This window comes from Camelus dromedarius, chromosome 13, assembly GCF_036321535.1.
Source record: "Camelus dromedarius isolate mCamDro1 chromosome 13, mCamDro1.pat, whole genome shotgun sequence".
Taxonomy (NCBI): domain Eukaryota; kingdom Metazoa; phylum Chordata; class Mammalia; order Artiodactyla; family Camelidae; genus Camelus; species Camelus dromedarius.
The window spans coordinates 10,379,840-10,398,997 of record NC_087448.1 but is presented as its reverse complement, the minus strand read 5'-3'; the positions used below and the strand labels follow the sequence as shown (position 1 = coordinate 10,398,997).

Here is a 19,158-nt window from a genome sequence, read left to right as displayed (position 1 = left end):
GGGTTTTTTTACTTTTTTAAATTGAGATATGGTTGATTTATAATATTATATTAGTTTCAGGTGCACAACATAGTGATTGATGATTTTACAGATGATACGTCACTTAAAGTTGTAAAATACTAACTATGTTCCCTGTGCTGAACAACATATCCCTCAAGGCTTTTGTTTTAAACAAAAGTGGATAAATCCGTGCTTTGGTTTCAAAGGGGCAGGAAGAAAGCGTCTGACTTCCTCATGAAAGACGGTCAGCTTTCACCCAGCTCTGAAGGTGTATGACCTGAAACTCTTTTTTTGAGCTCTGCCGGGTTGGGTTGCATTTCCTGCTTTGTATTTTACCGAAATAACCCCAGGGATTCTCTGTTCCTGTATCAGTTATTTATGATGGACGTTAATTACCTCAGATTCATGTCCCAAGAGCAGTTGAGGGTGAGTTTCCTGTGGGACACTAGGGAGTGACATTTTGAGAGCAGTGTGGTATTTGAGGAGCTGACTGTCCCTAACAGTTAACGACCTACGGAAATAATCTTGGAGTCCCTGATGAGCAAAAGGACAATAAAACAATGTAGTTTTCAGTCCTGCCATTCCATTTCAAAATTAAAACCCTTAAAACATTTCTGAAAATCACGGAGATAAGAAGTGCCTGACAATTGAATTAATTTGCTTTGATTGTGTTGGATAATCTGAATGTTGAGAACTGCTCAGGGGTGCAGTCACGTACAAAGCCTGTATCTGGGAATTCACCTTCCGGTCGGTGCCTAATTGCTCCATCCTAACCAATTTAAATAAGTGGTCCTGGTGTTCAAGTGGGCTCGAGAGGCATTCTCATTTCAGCTGAGACGACAGGGGGGATGGGGGCCGGAGTCTGGCAGCTCCCCGCTGGTATTCCACCACGACCTGGCGAGCAAAGGTGCCAGTGTGCGTCCACTGGAGACCACTCTGGCCAGGAAGACACCTGGGGGCGGGGCCTCCCCTCCCCAGACCTTTCCGAGCTGGAAGTCCCCTGGGCATGGGAGCCAGACCAGTGTGGTTGCCGCTGTGGATATTAAGCACGGCTGCTGGTTCGGGCCCACACCCGGGAATCTCGCTCTGCCTCAGTAACTGTGTGATTTGGGACACATTAAAATCCAGCCACGCTGCAGTTTCCACATCTGTAGAAGGGAGATAATAAATCCAGCTGGCTGGGTTTTGTGTCAGGCTTGACGAGATAAGGTCTGTAACGGACTCGGGACGGCGCCCGGCACCCCGTTGGTGATGGTCGCTAATAATTGTTTGTGGTGGTTGCCATGGTTTTTATTTGTATTTATCTTTCTCTTTAGCAAGCCGCTTGGCCAGCCTCTTCTCTCCCTGGCGGCAGACTCAGTCTGAACGCCAAATCACATAATTAGCGAGAAGTACTGATCCAGGCAGGGAACGGGTGTCATCCCAGCGCTGCGGGTCCTGGGATTTCTCCAGCAAGAGGCGTCCTTCCGAGCAGTCGCACATCAGTCCTCCTTTCAGCTCCCCAGGAACAAAGCCAGCCAACCCCCAGCCATGTTGCTTCTTACGCGTTTCCAGGCTCACTGGCTGATACTTTCCTTCTCAGGGCTTCACTAAGATCAATGCCTTCAACTGGGCAAAGGTGCGGAAGCTGAGCTTCAAGAGGAAGCGCTTTCTCATCAAGCTCCGCCCAGATGTGAATGTGAGTGCCTCGGGGAAGGAGGGGGAGGCCTCCCGCTGGAGCGCGTCCTGGAGCCCGACTTGTGGCCAGCAGCCATGTCTGCGTGTCCCCACGGTGTATCCCAATGCTCGGTCACTCCCGAGTTGTCACCATCGGTAGGCAGAGGGTGAAGAAGCAGCAGCACAGATACGTGCCTGGGAGGGGCCCTGCCCTGGGCACCTACAGGCTGTCCCCTCCTCCAGCCTCGGCCACCTTGAGACCGCAAGCAGCATTCTGCCATGTTCCAGGCCTGTCCCTGCCCACACAGCAGCAGTCCCCGCTCCTGTCCCCAACCCCTGACAGGGCATTCTCACGAGCTAACCAGGCCCCTCTCCCAGCACACTCCCCGAGGTAACACACACGGCACCTGGTCAGAAGGAAGTGAGCCGCATCTTCCTCGGCCATAAATGGCAATGGAGGAGACAGGTGGCGTATTGCTGATGTCCCCAACCAGACCTGGAACGCTTTTCCCCGAGGAAGAAAGAAAGATGACAAATGGCAGTTCAGGCTTAGAGTAGCTGGGCCACATGAAGGGTGAAATAGGCTTCTCTGGCCTGAGCTGGGAAGCAGACCCCCATGGTAAGTGGTTTTCTAAGTGAAAAGTGTTGTGAGTCCCGAAGGCTGTGTACAAGTGACGAACTGCACCACAGGGTGTCAGTAAGTGGGGGCGGCCCTGCCTGGACCTGCGAGATTCCCTGCAAGGAGCTGGAGCGGCTGGGAGTGTTCAGGCCTGTGGTCACTTCTGTTGGTGTAATATGACCACTTCAGTTGGGAGCCTGCAGTCTGGGAGTAGAAAATGTCCATATCCCCTTTCCCAAATCAAAGGACATGAATTTTTCAGCCTTGAGTGATACTTTTGTGCTCCAGAAGAAGTGCTCATTTCCTGTCTGGGCCCTGGGGCCACCTGGAGGCTGGAGCCTTATGCTTTTTAATGGAGAAAAGGCTTAAGAGCAATATTCAAAGTTGGCCTGAGCCGTGAGGGAGGAAACAGAGAGAACTGGGTTTCAGTTACTTTAAGGAGGCCAAAAAGGAATTTCAGGACTTTTTTTTTTTTTTTTTTTAAGAAGGAGATGTAAGCTAAGTAAACAGAGTTTGTTTATGAATTCTGTCAAAGGAGATGCTTTGACTTCTGCTGAGTCCAGTTTGTTGTTTGTTTCAATAAGGAATTAAGTGGGGAAGAAAATGGTTGAACAATGACTAGACTTTGTCGTTAGGGGCAACCGTGTTTTACTAAATAAGTGAATTCATGGTCAGGCAATAATAAAATACACAATTGCAATTTTACCGGACACATTTATTTTCTGCCCCCTTTTCCATTTTTCAGCTGCATGCCTATGGGTAGTGGAAAAAAACCAAAGGGCTATTTTCTCTTTCTAGAGCTCATACCAGGATACCTTGGAATTCCTAATGGCCAGTCGGGATTTCTGCAAGTCCTTCTGGAAAATCTGTGTTGAACATCATGCCTTTTTTAGACTTTTTGAAGAGCCCAAACCAAAGCCAAAGCCTGTTCTCTTTAGCCGGGGGTCATCGTTTCGGTTCAGGTGAGGCGTCCCCTTCACATCTCCCCAGTTGCCAGGTGATCATTTTCCCCGAGACTTGCTTCGGGGGAGAGGTGGCTTCCAAGAGATTTGGTCGGTGGCATGCTTGCTCTGTCATCCCAGCAGGCTCCTGGCAGACCCTCGATGTGTTCCATTTGAACGTTGGCTACCTAGCCTCAGTCAACTCCTAAAGGAGCTAATTCAGAAAGGATTTTCTTTCTCTGTAGAAGATAAAGCACCTTGTTAACATTTGGTGTACCTTTCCCAAATGCTACATAGACTTGCCCATCATTAGTTCAATTTCTCACTTGTTCTTTCAACAGATCTTTGAGTATCTGTTGTCAAATTCTGTCGAGGCTTTGGGGATATACAGTGAACACAGCTGTCCCCGCCTTCAGGAAGTAGACAGACTCTTAGGATGGTTGCCTCATAACCAAACACAGGATTATTAAGTGATTTAGGTAAAAACTTTTTCTGTTACTGATAAGGGAAATATCAAAAGACAGAATAAACACAAAAGCATGTTTTTCCTTGGCGCTGCTTTTATTCCTGGCTGGCTGAGAAACCCATTCACCTCCCAGTTCTGGAAGGAGGGGAGGTGAAGATGGCAGAGTGCTGGGGTGGGGGAAGCGGTGTTAAATGAGAATGCCTTAGTGTCTCCCCTGCTTCTTCTCGTGCTCTTCCTTTTAGTGGTCGGACTCAGAAGCAGGTTCTCGACTACGTTAAAGAAGGAGGACACAAGAAAGTGCAGTTTGAAAGGTAAGAGAAGGTTCGATGCTTCTTCCAATTTGAGAGGAGTCATCCTCTCAAGGGAGCAGTGCCCTGCTGCTCGGCACCGCTTCCCCCAGGCTCGGGGAATTAGAGCCTCAGCCAGTTCAGTGTCAGGAACCTCTGAGGGCCTGGGGACACTCACTGGAGGATCAGATGAGACTCGAAGAATGGACTGAGAGTACCAAGCGAGGGGGAAGAGGAAACCAGCAGAGGGCAGGGCTGGAAGAGGAACAGGAGGTTACAGAGGGGATAAAGCACTGTCCAAACTTGCTCATCAGTGAGTCCTTAAGTATTGGAGGATTTGAATTGGAAGTATTTTCTATAAACTTCTTTTTTTTTTCAATAAAGTTTGAATGAAGAGAAGCAGGGTTTATCGCTGTTAGCAAATGCTCATAGCCCTTACTCTGTGCCACCCCAAGCTCTGGGAGGTCGGTGCTATTTTATTCCCTTTTTAAAGATGGAGACGCTGCAGTTCAGAGGTGCTAAGTAACTAGCCCAGGTCTCAGAGCTGGTAAGCGGCCCCTGGTCTTCCAACTACAGGGGCCACTACTCTTAAGCATTGTTCTGCCGCCAGAGAGTCACAGAGAAGAGAGTAAAGGGGTGAAATGATCCTGTGTCAAGCACTATTTAGTTGCGAGTGTGTGTTTATTTGTCATAACGTTTTTCTTTCTTCACTCTAACACATTTAAAAAAATCACGGCAAGACAGGATGCATGTTCTACCATGTTCCTACTACTTAGAATCAACTGTTAACATTTTAACATTGGCTTTGAGAGTTTTATTTCTTCTTCCCTTATTTGTAGCTATTGTGGTTACAGATGTAGCTAAACCCCTCTTTAACCAACTGTCTTCATTATTTCCCTCCTCCCCTCCCCGGAGGTAACAACCACCTAATGCATGTTACGTCTGTTGTAAACATTTATGCATCCAAAAAGAACAGGCAGCATTGCTCTGGGGGTGTCCTTTTTCATCTGATTCCCAGTTGATAAACATTCAGGTTGTTTGGTGTTCTGTTTTGCGTTTGCTGAAACAGACACACTGCTGTGACCATCCTTGTCTGTTTCTCCTGAAGCAGATCTGAGGTTTCTCCCTCCCTATATCCAGAAATGTAATAAGGAAGCTTATTTGCACGCGTTATCTAAATGGAACAAACACCCCATCATTTTCTTGGATGATCCACAGTTAATCTTTCAAGGATCATATAAGAAGTGGCCCACCTCTCTGTGACTCAGAATATGGGTGCTTGGTGTGGGGCACACACTAAGGGAAGGAAAAGATTAGAGAAAGAGGGGTTGATGGTGTGAAAAAACACTGTTGAATCTATAAATTCATTCCTGGGGCAGCCTGGTCTCTGATCTGAGTGCTGTGAAGGAGTTTGCTGCTCAGTGGCAATAGCCTCTATTATAGAACTGATCTGGAAAATTAGACCCAAACCACACACTGATTTCATATTGTTAGACCATTGCTTGCAATTCAGAGTGTCCGCAGGCCCAGCCAACTTCTCCCTCCACTGACATTTCCCAGAACTATAAAGTTAGTGTTCAGAGTCTGGTGCTCCTGACAAGCTGGCCCACCGCTCCAGCAGGACCCGGCAATGGCTGAGAACTTTGTCAAGGCTGAAGCAACCCCTGAATCCTACGAGTGCTGTGGGGTGGATGACTGGGTCTGTTTCCAGGGCACATTTATCCAAACTAGCTTGGGTGCCTTCATGGTGGAGGAAGTGCCTTGGAACAGTGGTTATTTTTCCATTAAAAAACAAAACAAAAAAACAACTCACCTAACTTTAGCTGTCTTCTGTGATTTCTCCCAGGAAACACAGCAAGATTCATTCCATCAGAAGCCTTGCTATGCAGCCTACAGAGCCGAATTCAGAAGTGCCAAAACAAGTCAGTGATGATGGTGTTCACTATTACAGCTCTGTCTGTCACCAGACTTCCTCTGCTGAGCCCTGTGTCGCCTAGCATGCTGTTGGATTCTCTGTCCTTCCCCTCGGGGGTGTTGTATGGAGGAGAGCCAGACACAGCCTGAGCTCTGGGCCCTGGGCTGTGTCCTTCCCCAGCTGACTCCCTCTCCCGTGCTCTCGCCCCAGGGAAGCTGGCTCTATTGGCCTGAACTCAGCTTAGGGCTGGAACCACCCATGGGAGCCAGAGCTGAGCCCACCCTCCAGCTAAAGAGCTGCGCTTGTGCGAAGAGGTCAGGACCTACTTCGCAAGTGCTGGGTGCAGCTCCCCTTGGGTGCCAAGGCCAGAACCTTGTGCTGGCACCGGACCAGGCGGTGAGTTCCCAGGGCTCAGATTACAGGGCAGCGGCCATGGTTGGCAGCAAGACACATGATCACTCTTGCCCAGAGGGTGGCCCGAGCTCATTTTCCCTGGCGTTGGTATCTGGATGAGTTTTCAGGGTTTTCTCTGTGGTAGAATAAGAACTTTGTTGGAGAAGAACACGAAGGCGATTTCATTGTGTGAATCTGAAGCAAGTCCTTAACCTGCCCATCGTACCCTTAGGAATCCAGTCAAAGAAATCTTTGTCATTTGTCTGAAGTCCATGTCAGCCGGCCTTGGCGGGGGTGGGGAGCGATCCATGATATCTTCTCTTCCTCCCCCTGCCGGCACCTCCTTGGGAAGCCCTCTGTGGGCTGGAAGGGCTCCCTTGTTGCACAGAAACTTTAGAAACCCAAGGTGAGACTGTGAGTCCCGGAAAGGAGAGGCACTGCCTCACCTGTGCTGCTGGGGACTCCGCAGTGTCGGCTTCCACACCGTGAAAGAATATTCCGGATCCTGACCAGACGCCCCGGGGAGTGCCCTGGGGGTTGCCCACTTACTGGCAGGGTGCTTTGTTCTAAGCCCGTGGAGGGCGGGCTTTATGTGGCAGTCGTTTGGGCCGCTTGATGCTGAAGGAGGTGCTGTTAAATTAGCCCCTGCGTCTCTCTCTAACCCTCTCCCTTTTCTCTTCATCTCCCCACTCCTTTTCTTGCACCACCCCACCCCCGCCCCAGGCTCAGCAGAGTGCCAGCCTTACCCTCGGAGAAGGTGCTGAATCCCCAGGCAGCCAGAGCTGCCAGCCGGGAAAGGAACTGAATGTTTCCGCCCAGGAGAGCGGGCCACCACGCAGCCCCGCTGCGCAGAAGAGCCCGGCGGGGAGCATGCCGGCCGACGGAGCCGTCAGGGCGACGGTGGAGGAAGAGGAGGAGGAGGTCGTTAAGGACAGGACCCAGCAGAGTAGACCTCAGCCCCCGCAGCCAAGCACAGGTCCAGCATCCAGGGCTGCTAGAGGCAGCAGCGCTTCCATTCCTTTCATTGACTGCAGTGACGTAGACAGTGAATCCGACCTTCTCAGGGAACACGCATCCCAGTCACGGTCCCAAACAAATGACAACTATGAGGGTGATTTGACCAGTGGTGTATATCTGCTCTCCAGGGAGGAGAGGCGAATAGAAGCTAGGCACAGGGCTTCCCCACACTCTGTGAAGTCCTCCCGGCCTCCTTCCAGAGAATTCCTTGACAATGATTCGGCAGACATATCCTTTGATGTGAGCGGGAGCCCCAGACTCCCAAGACATAGCTCTCTGATAGATGAGATGTTCGGGGGCTCAGGCAGCCACAGTCCCTTGGCCACCCCCTTATCTCCCAGCAGCAGAAGCTCAAGTCCAAATATGACTTGGGGCCGGACCAGGTCTCAAGGCTATGTTTCCGAAAACGGACATGACCCTAGAGAGAGAAGTGTGGGAGAAGGTACTCTCCCAAGCCCGGGTCCTCATTATGAAAACTGTTCTCCCGTCTTACAAAGGCCGTATTTAAAGAATCTTCCCGATAGATACAATAAGTCAGAGACAGATCCACTCATTCTTAGCCAGGCAGCATCACCCCCAGAGGCAGCGGATAGGCTTGATGGCCCCGGAAAGGGAGGAGTGGTTGGCCCAGCTGGCTTGGAAGGTAGGATGCTGGCTAATGGGACCCCTCTCGTGGGTCCAGCCTCCAAGACCCCCACTGCGCAGGCAGCCCATGCCAGTCGCCTGGGAGACCAGCTGGCCCCCCTGCAGGTGACCGAGGGCTCCACCAGCAGTGGGACTGAATCCAGCGATTCAGACTCCGAGATGGTGACCCCTCTGAACCAGCCCCTCGTGTTTGGTAATCCAGCCGTGCTGGGTTCCCCCTCTGTGGAAAGGAAAAAGAAGTCCCTGAGTGGCCTGCGTGTGAAGAAGGAGAGGGAGGAGAATGAGTGAGGAGACTCGAAGTCATGTCTTCAAGTGTCGGGAGCCTGGGTTCCTGAGTCCCGGCTTTCGGTGGAGATGATCTGTGCTAGCGACTTGTGCATTTTTAATCGACATTTGTTAGAGGAAGTTTGGGGCAGGCACACTTTGGATAGGGCATGCCTGACTTCTCAGAGAAACCGAACTTCACAAAGCCTGACAAATTACCAAGAGCTTGTTTATCTTTCTGGTGGAAGGCTAGAAAGAAATACTTTATTACGAATCTGATCAGTGTGTAGCGTGTCATATTTATGTGGAAATTTTCTTGTATGTTCAGTTCTGTAGACAGATCACCCTCCCATTTGGTTGAGTCTGGGGACTGAAATAGCACTGAGACCCCAGGAAAAGTGTTGGTTTTACTTTTAACCCCCTCTTGAAAAGGGGGGCTGCTTTTCTGTGCCTCGTAAAGTGAGAAACACAAAATTCAAGGCCAAATGTAAGTTGATTGCTAGTTGAGGTGAAGTGTTTGTGAAATCTTAGTTAAGACTAGTGAATATTTTAATCAGAAGCACATGGAATTACTTCTTTGCAGACTTTGTATGAAATGATACAAAAGTCATCGAATCTTCAGGAGCTGTAAGTGACATGAGATTGCTGGTTTGGTTTGGGTTTGCTTTGGTGGGTCAAATTTGTTGGTTATGTTTGAAGAAGCTGTAACTGGCGAGCAGAACCTCTTGGTGAAGCACAGACATGCTGTCAGGCGATGGTGCAGGAGGAAGTACATACTGTTGTCACCAGGAGGTTGGCAGACTGAATGCTGCCTTTGAATAGTGCACAGCACAGAGAAGGGCCGAGTCCCAGTCTCATTGCCTTGGTTGAGTTTTACGCACATTCTTAACATTCACTCTCTTGGGAACAGTGGCTTCTCTCAGAAGCTGACTTATGGCTGTTCCTCTGTGCAGGAAGAAAGAAAGTGAAAGTAGCAAGAAGTCTGGTTTCTTTTTAAATCTTGACCACCTACACCAGTGCCTTTCACCCAGCACTCCTGCATTTCAGATGAAGAGCCTGGTTTGGACTTGCTTTGTGTCTCAGCCTTAGCTGCACCTTGGAATCACCTAGGAATTTAAAAATTGGCATTGCCCGAACCCTGACCCTAGAAATTTTAAGCTCATTGAGCTGGGGTGCCTCTTGGGCTCCCCAGATGGCTCTGCTAGGCAGCCAGGGTCACTCCTCGGCCAAACACGATTGCCTTCTAGACTCTGGTGGAGTGTAAGGAAAGCACTGGCTGAAATTCTGGCTTGCTTGCTGAGTAAGAAAAGGGTCACAAATGAAGTACTTTACTTCATGCCTGTTATTTGGTACTTTTTAGTCTTCGGTACTTTTTTAAAAAAGATAAATTGTAGAGTAAAAGTTTTAGATCCTAAGTAACTATAAAATCCTCGAGCAGAGTTGTAACAATGATACATCTGATGTCCACCATGCCAGTGGCCTTAGTAAAACCTCATCCTGTGGCTTTGTCATGCGGAAGGGCTGATCATGGGTAAGAAACGGCGTAGAATTTGGCAGCAGTATTTCACGAACAGAAATATTGACTGACCTTGTGGTTCACAAGTGATTATCTGTCCACATGAATGTCCAGAGGTTGGTTTTAAAGATTCTGAAAACTTTAATCCATTTTTACACACACTTTTGCTCTGTCTTCCTAATCATTTGATTCAGTGCATGATGGATGAATCAAATTGATTATCGGATAGCTTGAAAGATGTTCATTGAAGTAGTCTATTCATGTCTTGCTTTAGAATTACATACTTAACAGTCACAGAATTTGAAAGCCAGAAGGGACCTTAGAGATCACCTAGGTTAAACCTCATTTTATAGATGAGAAACCTTCTTCCAGTGAAGAAGTCACAGAAGTCATACAGCTGTTGCATGACAAAGCTAGAGCCAGACCCTTGGTCTCCGGGCTTCAGCATTTTACTCTATGTGACGTCTGGATGCAATAGGTCGTTTTAGATTTAATACTTTATTTTTTGAGACTCTTGTATGCATTAATAATTAAAATCATGTGGAGACTAGGAATCATGTAGACTTGACTTAGGCAATGACAGTCCTACTAGGTAGGAAGACCTGCTTTTTTATATTGCGGGGTTTTGCATTATAACACATTTTTGCATATTCTGTTTTGAACTTAGAGAAAGATGTTAATTTGCTGTAGAAAAATTTAGTTAAATGGGAGTGTAGCGCAGTGACACTTGGAATCCTGGAGTTTATTTGTGAAGGTGGTCTGTTGAAATGAGTTTTCTTTTTACTTCTAATCATACAGCAGTCTGATAGTGAAATACGAATGAGCAAAAGGGTTGAACTTACCCAGAACAAAATGTGAATCATCGCCATGTCAACCCCCAAAGCAAAACACGCTCCAGTAATTATTTTGTTTGGCTTTTTCCCTAAAGAAGTGATTTTTATCTGAAGTGTTTTAAAAGCAGCTGATCAACAGTGGTGTCCCCTGTCCTGCACTGACAAGATTTTCCACTGTCAGGGTCACTGGTAGAGTTTTTCTCAAGTTGGTTTCATACCAGCCACGTAACTGAATTTTCTGCTTCTCAGCCAGCGTTTATGAAAGTGCCAATCCTGGTGTGGTTAATGGTGCTTAAAAGAAAGGAGGGGTGTGGTTTGTTCAAAAGCCACTTACCCTGAAGTGCTGAGAATACTCACTAATTGCTTCAGGGAGCGCTTGCCCCGTGCTGGTAAAGAGCACTGGTGGGACAGTCAACCTCCCGCCAGCTTTCTTTGGTCCTGGCGGTAGAGCCAGCTGACTGAGGTGGAGAGGTCAGGGAAAGCCACGAGTGTCCACCATCCCACCTTCTGTGCCCTCTGCTTGTGAGACTCCGGTCCCCAGGTCCTTACCTGGCCGCTGGAATCTCACTGCGTGGCGTAAGAAGGGCGGGCAGATCAGAGAGGGGGTCAGGTAGGAGGAATAAGCAGTGGAGATTAGAGACCTGTGAATTCTTGCAGATTTCCAGGCGGTTTCCCAAGACCTTCAGCCAGTTTTTCTAAGACAAGAGCTAGTGTAGGGTCTCCTGCATCAACAGGGAAGCCAAGGCTTCAGATCGCGGCTGCTCTCTGAAACAATGTCTTAGGGGCTTGGATAGAAGACCAGCTGTATAGAGAAATAAATCTTCAAGCCACTCAGGGCTACTCCAGGGCCTCCTTGCACTAATATCTTTTGTTAGATAGTGTTTCAAAATATGTAAATTATAGATAGACCCTTTTGGGTTGATTTTTATTGCTGCTTGTTCAAGGCAATATAAAAATGCAAGAAATTCTCTTAGCGTGAAGAAATGCGTTTAATGGGTTCCAGAACTTAAAACGCGTTGCTCCAGCTCCCTCAGCAGTCATCTGTGTGACCTTGACGACCTTTTATTAGACAGGCATTTAATTAAAGGAAGTCTGTGGGCCAGATTCTTCCCCACACATGTGGTTCCTAGTTGGAAATTCCTCACAGATTTATTTTCTGTGTTGCTGTGGCCTGCACTTAAAATGTGAATACTTCCAATTTTATTCTCGAGAATTTCTTTGAAGATTCAAACCAAGCAATGCTGCTTTAAGAAAAAAAAAAAAAAAGCTAGACCCTGCAAAACCAAAATGCAGCGTGAGCCTCTGGAAGTTTCTACCAAGTATATGAAGTCGGGCTGTCCTCAGTTGAATAGGAGCTCCACTTGCATCTTGGCTCTGGAATCATTTTGATTGTGCTGTAAAGCAGTTCCTAAAAAAAAAAAAAAAAGAAAGAAACACTGCAAATACTAAGCTGTCATTTTAAGCTTTGTTAAAACTGTTGTGAATGTGCACAGCTCCCTTTTTTCCTAACTGTAATCAGTGTTCACATTCAAATGCTTTTAATCAATGTTTTCCACTTAAAATGCTCTTCCATATTTCATCACAGTATGGGTTTGGTGCAATTGGAATCATTAGTGAGTAACTGAGTTCCAGGTAGGACCAACCTTCAATTAGGAAATTTGGGGGCCCCTTCGTTAGATTTATTTTGAGTTTATCTGCTTCTGTCTCGATCACTCTTCTTTACCAGGTCCTTGTTACTAGCCAGAACGTCAGAGCTTTCCAAGTTGTATCCCCAAGGAAGGCTCTTTTTCCCTAGGTTTTCTCCTTTGTAGTCTGTGAATTTCCTTCCTCTGATAATCAGGAGCTTAGTTCTCTAAGGCTGGCCTTCCTCTAGTTTCCTGGAGATGCGTCTACAGTTGACTCTTTTTTTTTTTTTTTTTTTTTTTTTAATTTTTCTTTAATGGAGATACTAGGGCTTGAACCCAGGACCTCATGCATGCTAAGCATGGGCTCTACCACTGAGCTTTATCCTCCCGCCTTTCAGCTGACTCTTGAACAACACAGGTTTGAACAGTGCAGATCCACTTACACTCAGATTTTTTCAGTAGTAAATACTACCCAGTCCAAGGTTGGTTGAATCTGCAGATGCAGAAGTGCAGTTACACATGGAGGATGGACTATAAACTTCATGTGGACTTTCCTCTGCTCAGAGGGTCAGCGCTGTATTTTATTGCTGCCAGTTTTACAAATCAAACTGCAGAAGAGTCCTTCCGTGCGGTCTCTGCAATAGAGTAAGTTTCTTTGAACCTGAAAGAGATGAACATTTCAAAACAGCCCATCACTGGTAGCTCTTGGATGAGTTTTACATTCAGCCGTGTTAGCCAAGTTCATAAGAACGTGTGGGAGGATTGGTCCTAGTGAGTGAACATATATAAGAAGGAAGTGATTAAAGAACTTGACTCTGGCAACATTTAAAGAATTTCCTGGCCCTGCTTCTTCCTTGTTAGTTTAATTCCATCTGTTTCTGTTTAGCTGAACAAAATGTAATACAGGGAAATGGGGTCTCTAGTGCACACCGTGCATACCTCTAACACCAGTTGCTGGTATTTAACTGAAGCCATGACTTTTAGATCAAAATAAGGCAACCCCTTAATGTAGCAGCTCCCTTTTTATTAAAAGTAACAATAATAATGAAAAGCAAAAAATATACATATCCATGATGACTTGACCTAGTGTTGTCAGCTCAAAGATCAAAAGTGGCCTGGTTGCCACCTGTTTGGATACATACTTGAAAAGGGTTACATCGTGTTTCCTGGGGGTAACCTAGGGATTTTGAATATTTCCACCATGAACAAAAGTTGCAAATGCTGATTTGTGCATCATGTATATGTTTGGGAGGAGGTGGATAGAGTCTTGTTTTTGAAAAAGGGTCTTCCTTCATAAAATTAACAGCACATCAGTCCCAAAAAACAGATGAAATCTACTTCCATCCTGGGGAACTTTTTTTTTTTCTTTTCCAACAAAAGCAGTTAAACACCCTGGTAGAAGCTAGGGTTGAATTAGAAAAATCTCCTTTTCCTGAAAGCTTTAGAAGTTGAGTAGACTGTTCAGGACGGTTTCAGTGTGGACGGACTGATACAGATGTCACAGCTTAGCCTTGGAAGCGGCCTTGGGCCGTAGTCCTGGGTTAGCACTTCTGGTAGGAGGCAGCTCATTTGCATCTTCATGTAGGTTCTAGATCAGGTTATTCTGATAGGTCTTGGGCTGGTTTTTATATTTGCAAGTAGGGAGAATTCAATTAACTGTTGACATGGGATAGCTGATTTTGTATAGTTGAGAGCCCGGGTGAAAAGTCAGCTGCCAGGCAAGTGCTGTTAATGCATCATGGAAATGGCATGGAAGAGGCTTGAGCTTGCTGCTGGGGCCAGAGGCAACGCTTTTGGAATATTGAAGCGCAGTTAGAAATCACTGCAAAACGCAACACAAACCAAGGGTACTAAGGAGGATAGGAGGGAGTGAGGACTGTGTGCACGTGTGTGTGTGTGTGTGTGTGTGTGTGTGTAGAAAGCATCGAACAGTGATTAACTCTACTTCTGAGTAAGAGGTAGAGGTGGCAATGGTACTGGGACTTTGGAGGCAGTGATTCTGCTTTATTCTAAATCGGGGTTGTTAACTGACTCTCAAATAGGAAACAGTGGAAGGGTCATTTTGGAGCCTGTGGTGGTGCAGTGACGGGCCTGTCGTTATTCACAGATGACCTTTCTGGCTCATGAAACTGGGCTGACGATTGCTTTTTCCTGGGCCTCAAAGTTCCTTTGTGAGAAATGAAGCATTTGTCACTCTGCCTGTGGTGATTTATGGAAAGACCAAAGATAGATTTTCCTTAGTCGAGAACACACACCCGCTGCTCTTTGCACACGCGCCTGAATGGCCGGTGGATTCAATCCCTTACCTTCTTTCTGCCTGGAAAATTGCCCTGAAAACCTGACTAACCCACTCTCACAAGCTTGGCCTGTATTATTAATCCAGTTCCTTTCTGTTCTCTCTGTGTGTATATTTAATATTTTATTAAAAATTTTCTAATATGTGGAATTAATTTTAAAATAGAAAAGGCTGGGGACTTCATTCTCATTTTTGTCATTTGTTGGATAAATTCGAAAGGACATTTTTCTGTTGTGCCATGGTATGCCCTGTTGTGTCAGCATGTACCTATCCAAGAGAAAAAGCTTTTTTTCCAACGTTCTGTCTTTATCCTCAAAGCATGGTGTACCTTCTATTCCCTGCATTGTTGGAGCACTGTCTGATGTCTTTTTTTTTTTTTTTTTTTAACACAACTGAATACCAGTTTGTACTTTGGAATACCTGTTTCCTCTAGAATACAGTGATCCTGGTCTGTAAACAGCAGGTTTTAACAGGCGGGCATCCTGGGCGGTCACACTTGGTGACACCATATTTCTCTAAAGGTGGGGAAACAGAAGGTGAACAGAAGACTTCACTTTTCTGATCTCATCTTCTACAAGCCTGCTCTTTGCACTGTGTGTGCCTGGAGCGGGTGGTGTTTGGACGGGAGCAGGATCACTGTAGTCTGGGAGAGGGCTCATGGAAACAGAGAGTATCTGTGGTCAGGCTTACATAGGGGGAGCCCGGACGGCCAAGCAGAGGATTGGCTTCTTGTTTGGAATGGGAACATCTATTCAAATGGGACTAGAAAACTGGATGTCGTTTGTAAAAGGATTTAGCTGTGTCTTCACTTTGTTGGGGAGTGCGGGTAGGTGGAAATAGAAGACCTCATCTAGCATAGCCCCAGTTGGCTTCCTCACCGCCGATAAGCTGTTTTTCAGTTTGCAGTCTACCCACGATGTAGGCTGTCACAGATACTGTCTGGTTTCATCTTCTCTCCACGGCCTAAGAGTGCAGTATCACAATAAAGCATGGATCTCTACCACCGGGAAGGTGGCCGGCTTCTCCGATAACAATGAGCTTGGTGATTCTTTTAAGCATGGAAGGCCAAACTCATGTAACAGTGTATGCACGGTGTTAATATCTCTTGTTAATCTCAACTGAAGAGGCTTTTACTTGTCCTAACAGGTATCTTGCTGTAAAAACTGTCAATTGTAACTGTGCTTTCCCTCTGATGGCTGAAGCTTTATCCTGAGTACAAGATGGTATTTTTCATTGGTACGAAGCACCATGTTCCCCAATCCAAACAATGCCACTGCTGCCGCCGCCGCCGCCGCCACCGCCACCGCCACCGCCGCCACCACCACCACCACCACCACCTTCAAACAGAGGAGAATCCTTTATCTTTTCCCCATAAGCAAGAACAAGCTAGTGCATTCCCTGTCATTTTTCCATTAGCATTTCTCTTTATTTTTCGGCAAGTTGCCTTGCTGTTGCTTTTCTGAATTGCTTGATGATGAGTGGTGACACTGATGGTTAGCAGCTTGTAAAACTCTTCCTAAAGGAACTTGGTCTAAGAAGTACATACCTTACCTGCAACAACCCAAGTTACCAAGAAGACCCCACTGCTATGATGGGTAATCGTATAATCTGGTTTTTCTTGTGGAACCTTGTCATTTCAATAAAACAGTGACAGCTCTTTTCCCATATTCCACTGTGGTGGGACCCAGCTTAGTCATCAGACTAGAGTGAATCCTGCCTTTTCTGGAGATGACCGGTAGTTAATCTATACAACACTGACCTTTTTTTTTTTTTTTTTACCGTCCGATAACTGGCTTTCAAATGCAGATGGTCTCCAGGGAGAGTTCATGGTCTTCTCTTTCAGAGGGATATCGTGGACTTTAAAAAGAGCCTTTTAAAAATAAATGAGAACCCGCCTCTGTAATGTATTTCCTCCGCGTGCCTTTGCAGCACCTTCTGGGTCCACAGAGATGTGATCTCCTATATTTTAGAACCAAGTAACAGGAGACAGGTCATCACAGATGTGTGGCATGTAGAAGTTTGCCACATATGTAACTTCAGGGGGATACTGAGGAATCCACACAGATACTTTTTTAGTAACTGTACTTTCTAAAATTTTGAAAAGAGGACTTGAGAAAGCAGTCAGCATCCTCATTTTCATCAGTATTCTTATTCTCAGATATTTTAATATTTAGCAGATCTCTGGATTACTATTTTTTAAATTGCCCAATTTTATAGTTCCCTCCTTAACAGGAAAAATAAAACTTACGGAATTAAAAATAGGACGTGCCAAAGAATGCAAAAAAAAAAAGCGGGGGAGGCCCAGTTAAAAACATAGGACAGGTGCAACGAAGTATTCAAAATGCCGTTTTTATTACTTGAAAAATAGATAAAAATTCTCATCTCCCAGACTTGCGTGCGTCTGTTCTGCCTTTAATATTGTCGGAGGAGGTGGGTGGTTACTAGGCGCCCTGTGCCCAGTCCTAAAAGGGGAAGACAGGTATGAGTTTGGCTGGTTGACTCTGTTCCTGCTGTGGATGTAGCTCTGGTGAAAAGCTGGTTAAGAGATGCTGACGTCTAGGTGAGGCTGCAAATCCAGCTTCCCCTGTGCAGCTGGGAGAGAAGAATTATGAAGTTCTCTTACATTCAAAAGATAAAGCAGCTAAGCTAGTTTCTGGGCTGGGTGATAAATGGAAATCCATAAATACGGCAGTGCTAATTTCAAGTTGCATAGTTGTTTGTGCCATGAGACCGTGTACACTTAAAGGGGTTTTTAAAAGCAATTACCATAAATGCCTCCCTCGAGAGTAGTATGTTTAGTCCGTGGGAGCGACATAAACTCAGGCCTCTTGATACAGATTGAGGGTGGGGAGGGGGACATGGAGGTTGGCTGGGGGAGGGGGGGTGGGAACTGTCACGATGTTATTTGGAAGAGGTGAGGAATTTGAGAGTTATTAATCAGAAATACAACTGAATGCCTAAAAAATGCAGAGCATTTTCTGAAAAGGGGGAAAAGTTTTTTAAGCCAGCATTTTGTTTTATTTAGGTTTTGTTTGTTGGTTGGTTTTCTTGGGGGGAGGTGGAAGTAATTAGGTTTATTTATTTATAGAGGAGGTATTGGGGATTGAACCCAGGACCTCATGCATGCTAAGCATGCACTCTGCCACTTGAGCTATACCCTCCCCCACAGGAAAAAAATTTTAAGAATCAAAAGGTTCCAGACTTTTAGGCTATAACTGATCTTTTTCTAATTCTCTTGAAACTTCTTTCCACCTCTTGCCTTAATATCCTGGTGCTTTCTCAGAAGTTTCCTCCAAATTACTTACCTAGAGCTCTTCACTGAAGTGAATTCCTTTGTGCCCATTTGACCCCAAGGAGCAAAATGATCAAATTCTCAGGCATTAGTAAGTTCATTGAGCAGCAGTGAACACCAGTCACCATTTCTCCTCCTCCAGGGCTGTGCCTTCCAGGCAGGTGACGGACTATGCGGGGTGAACAGGCTTCATAGGGCTGCACAAGTCGAGTGTGGACTCATTTCATCTAATGATACACCCGCGTGTGTTTGCTATGTTGCAGAATAGACTACTTCAGTGAAAATTGGTTACAAGTAGTTCTAATAACTGTAACCTTAGCTACTAACCATCTTTAAGACATAGCTCTTAACATGTGCCTGAGGGTGAGCCCTGCGTGGACACCAGTTTGTACAGACCTTTGGCATACACTGGCTGAAAGTCAAAAGAGAATTGTAATTATTCATCCAGCTGCCAAATTCTACCGATGACCCTTGTCAGCAATATCCCTTTGATGGCTGAGTGATCAATGAGCTACCTATTTTTGTTGGGAACCATGTCAGCTGTAAAGTTTCAAAGCCTTGGGTAGTTTGTCTTGCAAGGGGAGAAAGGGGGCTGTTCTCTGTGGATGCAGCTCAAATTAGTAAAATCAAACCTGAGTTTTGGACCTTTCCCTTTGTTAGCACTGCTGATAGATTTCTGGAACAAGCTGCTTGGTATTTATTGACTTATTGGTCTTACTGTTTAAATACACTCATCACCTTGGGTTTCTTAGGCCCCATAAGTAAACACTAAGCCCGCTCTGGAAACAGGAATAGGCTACCCTGATATGGTCATTCTCCGAGGTTGTGCGGTTCACGTGTAACGTCAGTGTCGCCCATCTGTGAGTGAGAACGTAGCTGATTCTTACCCAACAACCCAGAACTGCCCTTGACTACCCAGGAGCATGGTTGTCATTGAGTTCACTTTCAGTGTCCCACCTTCTGAATCGTCTCTCCAATGTGGTCCAGTGGGGATTCTTCTAGATTGCTATCTTCTTGGCAATGGGTCCTGCCTTCTTGGCAGGTTGGCACCTCTTCTGGATCTGTTAGCGAGTCTTCCCAGCGCATCAGGTCTACAGAACAGAAGTGGCCCCTGGGAATTCACAAGGGCAACAGCTTTCGACCTTTGGAGGGTAGACATGGTGGTACTTGAACTGGTTCACCCTTACTTCCTCCCTTGCCCTGTGGCAGCTGGTTTTTTATCTGCTGCTGGTTGCTGACCAGGGCCTGACTGGTACGGCTGCCCCACCCCCTTACTCTTCCTTCAAGGTAGCCTTTTTTGTTCTTGGCTCCAACTCTTTCAATGATGAGGCACACGCTTTCTCTGTTCCACATCGCTGCAAATTCAAGGCCCAGCATGTTCTCCCTTACACCC

General features: G+C 46.3%; 1 protein-coding gene across 5 annotated transcripts in view; it reads left to right on the top strand.

Moving 5' to 3' along the window:
* FARP1 (FERM, ARH/RhoGEF and pleckstrin domain protein 1) overlaps window positions 1-19,158 on the top strand; it is a 277,276-nt gene that overhangs the window by 214,257 nt on the left and 43,861 nt on the right. For all 5 annotated transcript variants that reach the window (XM_064493014.1, XM_031466240.2, XM_064493015.1 and 2 more), the window contains exons 9-13: window positions 1,583-1,678; window positions 3,074-3,237; window positions 3,925-3,993; window positions 5,816-5,891; window positions 7,001-7,253. In XM_064493014.1, the coding sequence (XP_064349084.1) occupies window positions 1,583-1,678; window positions 3,074-3,237; window positions 3,925-3,993; window positions 5,816-5,891; window positions 7,001-7,253 (658 nt within the window). The remainder of the gene's footprint in view (window positions 1-1,582; window positions 1,679-3,073; window positions 3,238-3,924; window positions 3,994-5,815; window positions 5,892-7,000; window positions 7,254-19,158) is intronic.